Genomic DNA, 13,960 nt, shown 5'->3' on the forward strand with positions numbered 1-13,960 from the left:
GTTCCTATAGGATGGATTGCAAGGAACACCCTTTGAGAAATCTGAGCACAGAGGCATTTCAAGAGTTCACATTTTGGTGAGTTACTTAATGGTCTAAGGTTTTCTAAATGGCTAGCCACAGGTTGGGGATGTAGCTCAGCTGATAGAGTGCTTGCCTCGCATGCACAAGGCCCAGAGTTCAATCCCCAGAACCAAAAAAAAAAAAAAAGAAAGAAAGAAAGAAAGAAAGAAAAGGAAAGAAAAGAATTGGGTGGCCACATCAACAGCAGGTACCATAGTGGTTATTAAATCTATAATTTTTTAAGCAGGGGTCTTATATTTTCTTTCTTGTGTTTTGTGCATTTAGACTTACTTTGAAACATTTCATGTTTACAGAAAAGTTGTAAGAATAGTATGAAGAACTCTTCTATCCAATTTCCTATTTGTTAACATTTTACTATATATTTGCCTTATTCATGGTCATTGTGTCTATGTGTACATACTATTGCTCATATTTTTGTATTTTAATGAAACTCAAATCATAAAATTATTATTGTTATATTTTTTTCCAATTTACTAGGTATTGCACAACTGAGCAGTATTCCCAGACCTTTTTATTTTGACCGGGTCTTACTAACTTGTTAAGGTTGGCCTCAAATTTAAATCCTACTGCCTCAGCCTCCCCAGACACTGGGGTTACAGGACCATGCCATCACAGCCAGCTCATAACACTCGAATAAGCTTTAGATTTATGTCTTCAAGATTCTGATGGAGACTTCTTAGCTCGAAGTTTGTTAATTCCCCCCATTTGTACTTGTTGCATTAAGGTATATCATGCTTTTCAAGTATATGAAAGGTCATGAATTGTGAGGGAACATTTTGATAATCCTCAGAGTTTGCTGTCCTTAGGAGGAAAGAATTTGTCAAAGTCAGAAAGTCTTCATTTCAGGCACACACTCAATCCTAATCTTTCTGGATTAGTAAGACTGTAATTTGATGTTATGGGGATTGTCTCAGCTACACAAAGGCAGTCTGCAGTTGTATTAGACCAGGTCCTTTGGGGTTGGCTGTTGGCTGTGGTGGACACTTCAGCCTGAAGCCTATTGAGGGGACACTGCAGAGGTTTGGAGTACTGGAGGACCTCTGTATTTTGTTTCTTGTGGTGGCTTGTCATGCTTTCACAGCACATCATATGGATAGTTTTTGGAATGACATCTAGTTTCAACAGTGGATTTATTGAACATACACTGGTGTTCTGGTGATGTATCTCAGTGGGAGAGAACTTGCCTAGTACATGCCAGGCCCTGGGTTCAATCCTAAAACTTCCATATGTTGGGGGTGTGGTTTGTTTTGTTTCCGTCCGTGAGATCCAAGCCCTCTTCCTCCTCCAGCTGGTGTCAGTACCCCACTTTGAGCACAAAGTCAGTCAAGCAAACACTGCCACCTTACAAAGGGCTTTGTTGGTATAAGGGACTCTGGACTTGACTTACATAACCTCTCATGGAGCATTTCCAAAGCCATAAAAGGAAGCTGGAAATGGTCACCTCTCCTTCATAATGTTAACATTGAGCTCATGAACAAGGCTGGGGCTTGTGTCCTCAAAGAAAGCATAAGGAAACAATCATGACAGAGCGGTTCAGGGAGTTGATACAGCCTTCACCATGGCCTTAGGACATGAGTATCACACCTTCTAACTGGTAGGTTAAGTCACCTTCAGGTTCATTTCCCACACCCACGGTGTCACCCTGTGAATGGGGCTCCTCTTCTTCCCCCATTCATGAGCATGGCAGCTTCAGGTGTTTTGTTGTTGTTGTTGTTGTTCTGTTTTTTAAATTTTTTTAAAGTTGTTGATAGACCTTTATTTTATTTATTTATTTTTATGTGGTGCTAAGGCTCAAATCCAGTGCCTCACATATGCTAGGCAAGTGCTCTACTGAACCACATCCCCAGCCCCTGAATATATTCTTTTATATTCTTCAAGTGTTTTATTCAGTACAAATTAGAATGTAGGGACTGGGGGAATTTTTTTTTTTTAAGTTTAAAAGTTTTAACTTAAATAAAATTTACCATGAGAAATTTCACAGATACTCAAAAGAGAAAAATACAGCCAACCTGCATATTCTCACCACACAGGTACAGCAATTTATTCTGATTTTGCCACTTTTTTTTTAAACTCTATGTATGTATGTATGTATGTATGTATGTATGTATGTATGTCTAAAATATTTAAAAGAAATTCCAGATACCACATCATTTCACCCTTAGCATACGTCAGGATGCCTAAAGAGTAAACACTGATATCTAAAAAGTAAACATTTGATAAACACAGTGCTACCACCCCACCTAGCAAAATCCATCCAGGAACCAAAATTTTGACATGTCATTTTTTCATAGCTCCCACAACTGGATAACCTTATAACACAAAAATTGCCAAGGTCCTGCCTGTGCTGGTTCAACTGATGGCCTCAGAGAGAAGGATCTTGCTCTTGACTTTGAAGAAAATTATCTGGGCTAGGGGGTGGGGTGAGCAGCTCGAACTTGTGGGTCCATAGACTGTGATCTCAAATATTGAGCTGTGTTCTTTGCTTCCTGGGCATTTCATACTATCATCAATGATTGATAATCATAACTTACAGGAATTTTTTTAAACAATATTTTAATTGGAAAAAGCATCTGTCAGCTGTCAGGCTTCCAGTTTCCACTTCTGAGAAGCAGGATGTTGAATGTGAGTAATGACACAACAGGCCTATAAAATGCGGACTAACCCTCGGATGACTCATCCAGTACAATGCAGTATATTTGTCAAGGAGACTGAATCATATATGGGGGAAACCGCTTCTCAGGCAGCCAGCTGGTTCTCAGGTCAGCGAGAGACGGTCCATTTTTATCGGAAGCTTTTATAGTAGCAATAATGCTGAGACCCAATACTTGGGCTCTACAATGTAGAGGAAATGGCATCGTCTGGCAGGTATGTGCTTACTGTTTACATGAACTTTAATTTCTCCTTCTTCTCTTTTGCTTAACATTTCTGGTGTGTGCTTTTACCATTTTTATAAAGGAGGAAAATCATTCTAATTGTAAAGAACTGAAGTGTGTGTATATGTGTGTGTGTGTGCGTGCATGCATGCACTCCTGCCCACATTCAAGGACAGATAGATAACCACTAATCTGTTGATGGACAGAGAGTTTTTATTCACTCATCCTCTTTCTGAAAAACAAATGTTTCCTTAGGTATTCAGATAAAATGGTTCTAACCCATCCCTTTTATTAAGTCCTAATCTAAAAGGTGCTATCCTAGGAAACAGCTTGCAGGAATGATACATCTTTTGGGTGGGTAACTTAGAGCTTTAAAAAAAAAAAATAAGCAGAGGAGGGCTGAAGGAGGCGGTCTAATGTTAACTATTGTGTTATGTTGGGTTTCTTTTGGTATCTTGTCCCCCCCCCCCCCAATATGCGTGGCTTAACTCAAGAAAGCTTTATTCCCCTTATGACTGAATATGGTTATTTTTTGCAGATCGCAATTTGCTCAGACTGAATTCATGCATTAACTTTTCCGAGGTGGGAGAAAGGGTAGTGGGGATTTGGTATCAACATTTAATTATAGCTTTCACATGATCTAAAGGATCATTCTGCATAATTGGAAAGCCGTGTCTGCATGTCTGACCTTCTCTATTTCTTCACTCACTAAATTTAAACAATGCCTGACTTAGTTAAGGCACATATTTTGCTTATTTGAGTGTATTAAACATTCCTATGTGTGCTCACAGTGTATTCAATGTTTTAAAAAGGTACTTTTGAGTCTACTTGTTAGGGACAGATGCTATAGTTAGTTTATAGCAGTACTATTTATGCTTTCCGGGGTTGTGGGTCCAGCATGGCTGGGTCAGGACCTACAACACCACTGCCCACAAATTTGCCTAAGATCTCACATTGGTGGAGCAGCCCAGTTTGTGATGGTAAATCCTGTTATCATCGGAGAGTGTGAAGAAGATCTGGAGTTTCCAAGCTAGAAAAATAGGCAGTCTTTGTTCTTTTTCCTCTTTCTTATAAAACCCATAATAATGACTTATTTTCCTTGAGGTGTATGAATTTTAAACTGTTGGTGAATGCATCCCATTTACTGATTCAGATGCATTCAGAAATTCATGTTTCTGTTTGTTTTGTGGATTAAGTGGTACACTTTTTTTTTAGAGTGGCCAATTTGTTTTTGGAGAGAAGACCATCTCCAACTCCAAATTTCATTAATTTTGCATTCTATAAATGAAAGCCACCTGTTATGCTGTAACATGGTAATTATGGTAGAGGACAATAATGAGGAAGAACAGTATTTGAAATATGTGGGGGTTTTGCTAAGAATTTTCCTGCCCACATCTGTAGGGCTTATTTTTATATGTGTGTGTATACACATACATATATAGTACATATTTAATAATAGCATTTGGTGATATTAAAAATACTTCAGATTCAAAGTGAGAGACCTTTTCTATTCCTTCTCATTAACAATTTTTTTCTTTTAAGCTGTGGAAGGAAAGCTACTTAAAAAACATTAACTTGAACTGTGTAAAGCTCATGCTTTGCAATGTTATATAGTAAACAGGGTTCTCTTGCAGTTTTGGCAAATGCTACACTAAACTTGGAGTTTACTTCATCAAAAGTTATCTGAAAAATAATGCAAATTATTTTTGTCCTTTTGAAGGCAGAAGAGCCTTCTGATTTGTATTCTCTGATTTCGCTGATATATTGGGTTTTACCACTTCCCCCCATTGAGGCCTACAGAAAGTTATAGGCAGGGATATAAAAACACTTCTTTTAATACTCTTGACTTAATGGTGTTTTCTGTGACAGTGTCTTGTTTTCCTGTGATTTGTGTCATCAACAGTCCTGTTCGTATTCTTCTCAAAGCAGCATAGACCTCTCCAGCTCCACATAGGAGGCACCTGGATCACTGAGACTCAGCAGTGGTGACCACTGCTGCCTGTGGCTACTGCACTTGTGGGTCCACAGTCTTTGTGAGCTATCAGTCCAAAGTGATCTCATGGTTTTTAGATCCTTCTTTCCCTTTTGAGGGAAAAAGGATGCAGAAGCATGGCTAGTATTGAAGGTCTCACATATCATTCAGCTTGGAAACAATCAGTAGATACTGAGGGAGCCGGGTGCTGGGTAGTGTTAAATTAATAAGTGCGTGAGATCCAGACCCAGCCCCGTCTTCACTTCAGTGCCCGCCTTGTTGGGATTTATCATTATGTGTAATAGATTCCTCCCGGGGTTTTCTTTTATTCATAAATTGACTGGAACCTGCGATCCAGAGCCATCAGAAACTTTGAGCTGTTCCCTTTTTGATTCTTCAGAAAGTAACTCTTCTTGGATAGACATTAAGAAAAAACTGTCTGGCTCAAAAGTCAGTTTGATAATTTTGATGACCATGTTTTCTGAACCAAGCAGAGTGACATAATTTTGGACAAAAGCTTCTGTGAGACATTTCTTGTATGTGTGTTGTGGGGGGGGTTGTGACAGGAGAGCATTTGAATCCTCTAAGATTAACTATGGATTACCTATCAACATTTAAAAATACTCATTTGTATTTCGAGAGACCCTTTTCTAGAGTCTGCAGTGAATTGCTCTACAGACATATGATTTGTGGCTGAGCGGCCATGACTGGCTCCCAGGGGAGGGCTCAGCCTGCCCATTGCCTACACTCCACTGCCACCTTCATTCTCCCCCATCGGGAGTTACACACATTCTGTCTACAGAGTGGGTGGGATTCCTAACACTTGGAGATAAATCTTGTGTCATTACCTGTAAATAGCAACCTTCTCTAGTTCAGAAAAGCACAGACTTATTGGGACATAACCCCACTCTTAGAAAACAAATGGGACACAAGACCACTCTATTGTCAAACTGATGTGGACTTGTATCTGTTTGCTTCAGAAGCAGGCTGACACTTCAGCCCTCTTGGAAAGAGCTTTTGGCTTGGGATGAGGGAGGTACTTCCTGCTACACATGGCAGGGGGTGAGCTGTGTCATCTTCAGATCATTGAGTATGCAAGGAAGCACAGGAAGATATCATTTCTATCTCAATCTCAACCCAAGAGATGACTTTCGTTTTCAGTATTAACTCATGGGATTGTAGAGATTTTTTCAGATTGGAGATGTCCGAGCTGGGTTTGGGGTTTTTTTGTGGTTTGCTGTTAAATACGTGTTCCTCATCCCCATCCCAGCAGAGGAGCTGGGTTGCCTCCTGTCATTGATCCAGCCCCGTGGGGCCAGGGTTTGACTGGACCTCTTGAATTCTCTTATATGGAGCACAGACAGCATGTGTCATAGAGGCTGCCTGGGAAGGGTGAAGAGCAAAATTAGTGCCTGTGGGTGGGCATGTGTTCTCATCACATCGCCAAAGAACAGCAGTGTGCAAAACCTGGCAGGAACTTGTTCCAAAGAAATAGAAAACAGCCCCTCCCCCTTTTTTGCTTTGAGTAATATTAAAAAACATCAGTAACCCTCACGTAGAAGAAATGGAACTGTTAGAAAACCCTTGTGATTGAGTGTATGTGTTTGATAATCTTTAAAATTGAGGTTAGAATAGAAGAAGTAAAAAGGAACTAATCATAAAAAATGTTCTGGGGGATTCTGTCGCTTGTATTATAAACTCAGTATTCTTTAAGAATATTATTGTCTGATGCCTGGGGGAATTTGTTAATGCTAATAATTAGGGGAAATCTATTCTGTTTAACTCTTTTCTGTTCTTCTTTGAAATGATTTTATAAGAAACACCATTTATTTTTCTCAGTAAAATCAATACCAAAGGGAACATTTGTGTTTTTCATGTATGTGAATTGCCTTGTATCCCAAGGAACAAAGCAAAGGCAACATTTCCATTTATAATTGAAGCATGAGATCCTCCTTTTATAATTCCCTTGAGAAGGTCTTACAAATTTGCTAATCTTTCCTCCGAGTAGAATATTTCTTGAAAGGATAGTGGTGATGTGTCATTTGTACAGTGGACATTTTTTATTTATTTGGACATATGTTACCTTTATAATTAGGGGGAGGTTGATATTTTATTTAAATAGTGGTAATGTTTACTTCTTAATGTTCCCTCATAAAAACCAACATTTCTGAACTTGAGGTCCTTTAGTATACAAAATTCAAGTGACCCAGCTGTTTAGGATTCACGCACGCGCATGTGTTCTAAAAAATCACAACACATAAGATTTACATCAGCTATTTCTAAGTGTGCATCTTAGTAGTATTGTTGTTGTGCAACAGATTTGTTTCATCTTTTTTTTTTTTTAAAGAGAGAGAGGAGAGAGAGAGAGAGAGAGAGAGAAACTTTTGATATTTATTTTTCAGTTTTTGGCGGTCACAACATCTTTGTTGGTATGTGGTGCTGAGGATCGAACCCGGGCTGCACGCATGCCAGGCGAGCGCGCTACCGCTTGAGCCACATCCCCAGCCCCTGTTTTATCTTATGAAACTGAAACTCCATACCCATTAGAAAACTCTCTTTTCTCCTCTCTCAACCCCAGGCAACCACCAACCACAATTCCACTTTCTGTTTCCATGACTTTGACTAGTTACATTCAGGTACCTATATGAGTAAAACGAATAGTGCAGTGGTGGTCTGTCTGTCTTTTTCCCACAATACTGGAGACTGAACCCAGGACCTAACATGTGCTACGTGACCGCTGTACCACTGAGTTCCACCCCCAGTCCGCCAACCTCTGCTTTTTTGTCTTGAGACGGGATCTCAGTAAGTTGCCCAGGCTGGCCCCAAACTTAGAATTCTCTTACCTTACCCTTCCAAATAGCTGGGATTGTAGGTGTGTGCCACATGAACTATCTGTGACTTGCTTTATCTCACTTAGCATAGGGTTCTCAAGGTTCCTTCCATGTTGTTGGGTATGACAGGATTTCCTTCCTTATTAAGGATGAGTAATGTTTCATTGTATATATGTGCCACATTTTGTTTGGCCATTCATCCCTTGATGGTCATTTGGTTGTTCCCATCTCTTGTCTTATGGAGGATACTGCAGTGAAAATGGGTTCACACTGAGCAGTCTTTTGAGATAAGAATGTACAGCTGGTTCTCTCTGTGCAGGCACACAGGACAAAGCACTGTCACGTTGTATCCCTTTCTGTTCATCTAGCCTTTTCAGTTCATGCAGAACTTCCATATACAGAGCACTTGACTCATTTAGGACATTGTTGGGTACAGGGTGGTATTTTCATGGTGCCAACAGGGAAGTGACTGTCCTAGAGAACCAGAACAAGATGAGGTTAGTCCTGGGAGGTGGTGTTCCTCTTGACTAACATTAGTTTGGGGACCCTTTTATTCTTTACATTAAATCACAGCCCACAGCGATGGGTTTATGACAGATTTTCCAGTAGTGTAATTGCATCTGGCCAACAAGCAGGTCAGCATCTGTCAGTAAAGCTCTCTGGTAGAAGTTGCCTGTGGTCACTTGGCTGTCATGCCTCGGGCTTTAGCCACCTCTGAAGGCAAGTCTTAAAACTTGGTTGGGTTCCCTACTGCAAGGATTCAATGGTGGTCAAGAAAGCCCAGTTTTAGCAGCTTAGCCACCAAGGGTCTCAATTATCTGTGAAGATCATGAGTCTTGAAATAAAATGCCTTCTAGCACTGCCACAATCTGGTGGGCTTTGGAAGTTGTAGATAGCTCTGGTGTTTACTAGGGGTTCTTTTTGAATCAGGTACTCAAACTGGAATCCTCTCCTATAGATGAAAACTATTTCAAGATGTTAAAACTGTGAGCAGGCTGGGTAACTAGCTGACCTGAACAGTTTCCTTACTTCCCAGTTCTTTTATAGCAGGAAAGTAATTGAAGAGAATGTGTGTACTGAGTGGATAGCTCTGTTTTGTTGTTGGAAGGAAATTGCCCTTGTTGGTCAAATCCTGTCCCTCTGTGTAGTCCACTTAGGAGGATCACAGTGCAGAGGGTTCATGATCCTCCTCTGAGCCTGACGCTTGCCTTCACTGCTCACCAATAGTTAGTGAGTTCTTAAAAGAGAATCTTCCAGTACCTCTGAGTTTGGGATTTATGAACTGTTTTAGTCAGCTTTATCACTGCTGTGATCAAAAGACCTGATAAGAACAATTTTAGAAAGGAAAAGTTTATTTGGTGCTCACAGTTTCAGAGGTCTCACTCCGTAGACTGCTGACTCCATTCCTCAGGGCTTGAGGTAAGGCAGAACAACATAGTGGAAGGAAGCCACTAAGGACATCTCACCAGGAAGGAGAGAGAGAGAGAGAGAGAGAGAGAGAGAGAGAGAGAGAGAGAGAATGAGAATGAACACACACAAGCTCTGCTCAACAAGGACAAAATATGTAACACAAAGGCACGCCCCCAGAGACCCACACCTTCAGCCGCACCCTACCTGCCTACTTTCACCACCCAGTTAATCCCTATCAGGGAATTAAGGCACTGATTATGTAAAGGCTCTACAACCCAATCTTTGCACTTCTGAACTTCTTACATTGTCTCACTTTTGAGCTTTTGAGAACATTTCACATCTAAATCATAACAGAAACCATAGTATTAATGTGGGTACCATTGATAAATTTGCATTTAAATAAGCCATTTGAACTTGGGTATGTAAGTGCTTTGTTTTTATTGGTCAGCTTTCTTTGTAGGCCTGAAGATTTCTCAACCAACCGTGGCAGCCATTTTCCAGGGACCCCAACATGAAGGCTAATGCAGCAGTTTAAGAATTCCTCCTGGGCTGGGGTTGTGGCTCAGTGGTAGAACGCTTGCCTAGCATGTTTGAGGACCTGGGTTCGATCCTCAGCACCACATAAAAATAAACAAAATAAAACTATTGTGTCCAACTAAAAAATACATTAAAAAAAAAAAAAAGAATTCCTCCTTGCTTGACTTTTCTCCCCCAAATATACCCAGATAGGAAAGTTCACAGTTAAAACCAGAGTAGAACTGGCCATTCTCACTGGCAGTGGGGTTTAATATTTTATTAAATTCATTATAACTCAGTTTTCATGATTTCTTGGTTTTCAAAGTACTTTGACAAACCAGTTTTGCCCTGGGGACTTCATAATTGTGTAATGATACTTGCACTGAGAGAATGTATCTGTTAGTATGTCAGGGTTAGAGGTCTTTGTGGTTCAAGTTTTTTTTTTTTTTTCTTTTTTCTATTTGAAAGATTTTTTCAGTTGCATTTTACTGGTGAAAGTTTTCTGATCTGCTTTTGTGTAATATTTTTGTGGCATGTGTTTGTAAGTTCACTGGCACAGCTAATGAACTGTAAGGGCATTTTTTTTTTCTTTTTTTAACACAAAGATGTGAAAAGGGACCTCAAAGGTCATTTGGCCCCTACTCCTCGGTATACATAAGAAGCAGCTGAGGCTCAGTAATAGAGTAAGGCTGTGGTACCAGTTGTGAGGAGTAAATGGATGGCAAGGTAGGCCTCCTGACATATCCCAGAAGGAACAACTTCTGTTGGTGAGAAGCCACCCAGACAGTTAGGCCTGCTCTGCCACTCTCTTCAGCCCTTGTCCCTGTGTCATGTAGCTGTGCTATTACTAATACCACTTCATTTCTTATAATTCCTTCACAGTCGCTGCCTTGCCAGCAAATCTTAAGGTAACAACAAGAACACTCTTTTTACATCCTTCAGAGCAGCTAGTATGGATACAGGAACTTTTTCACAACAAAGCCATTTAAAAAAAAAAATGTAGGCAGAGGTAGCAAAAGAGACTGAATCCTTTATCTGTCCCTAATGTCAGTGACCTTGAACAAATCCCTTTCCCAGGCTGGATTTACATTTTTTTCCTATGAATGGGAGTGGTTTCTCTAATTGACTGATGCAAGAAATGTATAAACCCAGGGCCTGGAGAGGCTGCTGCAGGAGGGATGCAAGTTCAAGGCCAGCCTCAGCAATTTAGCAAGACACTGTCTCAAGATTTAAAAAAAAAAAAAAAAAAAAAGGGCTGTAGCTCATGATTAAGGGCCCCTTGGTTCAATCCCTTCTGGCCCTCCTCTTTCCCACTCTTGGCCCAGGGAGTGAAGACCAGCCCCACATTCTTCAAGGGAGAATAGATGTCTGGAGTGTTTTTTGTTTATTGTGTGTGTTTAGCTTTTTATCTCTAGTGAGGGAGGTGACAAGAAGCCCCAGGGGCAAAAGAAACCAAACAATTAGTAATTCTTGCCACCTGAAAGGACTCCCATGTCCAGTGGATCTGCCGGGAATATAAACAATGAGGCTTGCAAAAATCCTGTCTGTTGCTAGCACGATGTGCTGACTTTCCTTCCTTCCTGTGGGGTAAATGATCATCTCCTTTTGTTTAGAAGAGTTCTTATGAAGAACTAGCTTGTAAAAGATTTTGTAGGTTCAGAATTTGGCATTAACAATTTAGTAATTTCCTGAACTTTTGACTATGGTTTGCTTGGGACTGGTGCGGGGGGGGGGGGGTGTTAGGTTAATATATATATATATATATCTGTGCCCTGGGTCACAGGAGAAGGAACCAGACTTTACACGACTGTTATTGGCATCTTGTAGATTTAAAATTTAAAGTCTCACTAAATACTTGAGCTTGTGGATTTTTAGGTACTGTTTCCTTTGTTTTCTCCAATAATGAGGAAAAACGCAAAACTATTCTGAGAAAGTCATGTACAGAAGTTCAAGGGCTACAATTTAAAGCCCTGAATTGGAGATTATTAACTTTAAATAACTCCCTTTGCCATTTGTGTTATGAAGTACCAATTTTTCTATTACATGTACTCTTTAACGTGGTGAGAGTTAATTTTGTTCAGTGATCCAATGTTTCCATTAACTGGCCTTTGGGGGTTAAATGTGGATCGTAAATACCATTTGTGTAAGGGTGTGTAAAACAGGGAAAGGCAAAGAAAATTATTGCTTTCTGGGTAAAAAGTAGGAAAAGAAGAAAGGATTCTCTGGGGGCGGGTTGTGTTGTTTGTTTTCAGTTGTTAGTTCTTTGAAGTTCATTAACTACAAACTCCACTGAACCCCAGGCTCAGTAGAGCAGACAGACAGTAAAAGCAGGGTCATAAACCTAGATTCAGACTTTGCTGCGGCTCACCTCCCAGGGCTCCCTTGTTTCCATTTTTTGCCTTGTAAGCACCTGAAACTCAGTCCTTTAGGACAGACTATTTAGTCTGTGAGAGATGGATGCTTTCTTTTGTGGGGGGCTTGAATAAAAATAAGTTCATTTCTTGAAATATTTCCCTCATATTGTCCAGTGTGGTGGCACATGCCTATAACTTCAGCTATTCAGGAGACTGACACAAGGGATTGCAAGTTCGAGTCCAACCTGGGCAACTAGCACTGTATCAAAATTTTAAAAATAAACAAAAAGTAAATCGGTTTGGGGGTATAGCTCAGTGGAAGAGCACCTCTGAGTTTAATTCCTAGTGCATGCATGCACACACAAACATATATTCCTCATGTCAAAGTTGTTTGTGTTTTAGTGATTTTTTTTTTATTAAAAACTCAGAACTGACTCCAATAGATGCCTTGAATATTAATGAATTGTTAGGGTAAAATCTTCCAATAATTTCCTAAAATGTTTTAACTGACTTTAAAATATCCATGTTTGCATTTAAAGAAGTTGTGTATAATGCTATAATAAGTTAGTATTACAATAAAACATACACATGCCTGTTTTTATCTTGTTACTTCAGTAATTCTAACAGGTAGGACCTCTGGGCCTTTCAGGTAAAGGAAGGTATGGAGGCAGATAGGAGAACATGGCCAGCTGAGTGGCCTTGTCCAGCATATGGAGTTTATTTACCTTGAAGGGAAAAGCCTGAATCTAATTTTTTATCTTGTGTCAGTATAATGCATACCTGGGACAGAGCAGAGAATTATTTGATGGTAGGCTTTTAAAAAGAAATGTTTCCTTTAAAAAAATATTTTGAACTTTTTTGAATTCCATGGAATTCAAATTTTTTAAAGTTTTTTTTTCTTTTTCCAAATCTTATTACAGTTACTTTCAATTCTAAGGATTTGTTGTTCTTGTTGGTAATTAGTATTAAATTCCCGAAGTCGGTGTTTTCACACTCAGAAATAATTCTTCTACCCTCCCATCCTCTACCCCAGCCCTGTACTGGGAATTGAATCAGAGATCCTTACCACTGAGCCACACTCCCAGCCCTTTTTATTTTGAGACAGGGTCTTATTAACTTGCCAGTGCTGGCCTACAACTTGTGATCCTCCGTACCTCAACCTCCCAGGTCACTGGGATTACAGCTGTGTGCCACAGTGCCGCACTCAAAAATAATTTTAAAATGCATTCTAGGACCTACTATGAAGGTAATTTACCTACTGAACTACGGAGATTTAACCTCTCCATAGTTGACCAAGACTGGGATTTAGGAAGCATATTATACCCAGGAGTCTCCAGTTTCTGGTCCCTCCAGGTAAAAAATGTTAAGATTTGAGCTGTTGGGTAAAGGCAGAACACTTTCAAATTTTAAGAAACACAGGTGACTTTCTTTGCTGATTGCATGTGAACCACAATCAAGAAACTGTCGTCCCTGTGCTGCTCCATCTCTCAACTTGCCCTGAGCCCAGCTGGGCTGTCTTCCTGCTGGGCACATCATTCACCTCAAAAGATAACCTGCTCCAGGAAAAGCCACATGGACACAGGGAGAGTGGCCAAAGAGCCATTTTTTTTAAAAAACCTGCCTTAGACACTGCTTCTAAAATTGCCCCTTCAGGTGGTGAAGCCAACATTTAAACACTTCATTGCCTGTTTTTAAGTGTCCCATTAGGTTATAGTTTGAGATTATGCGTGGCAGCGGCAGCACAGCCCCGATACCTTTATCTTCATTATGCCCCAAGTATAGGTGATCGGTCACTCATTGTAGATATGGGATTTCTAGTATTCTTGGGGTCTGATTTTAAATGTGGAATTCAAATGTGGACAAGAAAGGTTTTGTTGTCTTAAAAAACCACAGCTCTGTCCTTAAGACACTTTTGATATGTT

At 40.0% G+C, this 13,960-nt stretch overlaps 1 protein-coding gene across 2 annotated transcripts in view; it reads left to right on the forward strand.

The window, feature by feature from the left end:
* Positions 1–13,960, forward strand: part of SPRED2 (sprouty related EVH1 domain containing 2) — a 128,507-nt gene that overhangs the window by 72,842 nt on the left and 41,705 nt on the right. The window contains exon 1 of one of the 2 annotated variants that reach the window (XM_081264196.1): positions 2,791–2,947. The exons of the other annotated variant lie outside the window; for it this stretch is intronic. Coding sequence (XP_081120322.1) covers positions 2,931–2,947 — 17 coding nt within the window. The 5' untranslated portion in view covers positions 2,791–2,930. Of the gene's footprint in view, positions 1–2,790; positions 2,948–13,960 lie in introns of those variants that run through there. 2 annotated transcript variants of the gene reach the window in all.

The sequence above is a fragment of the Spermophilus citellus genome, assembly GCF_964194105.1.
Source record: "Spermophilus citellus genome assembly, chromosome: 13".
NCBI lineage: Eukaryota > Metazoa > Chordata > Mammalia > Rodentia > Sciuridae > Spermophilus > Spermophilus citellus.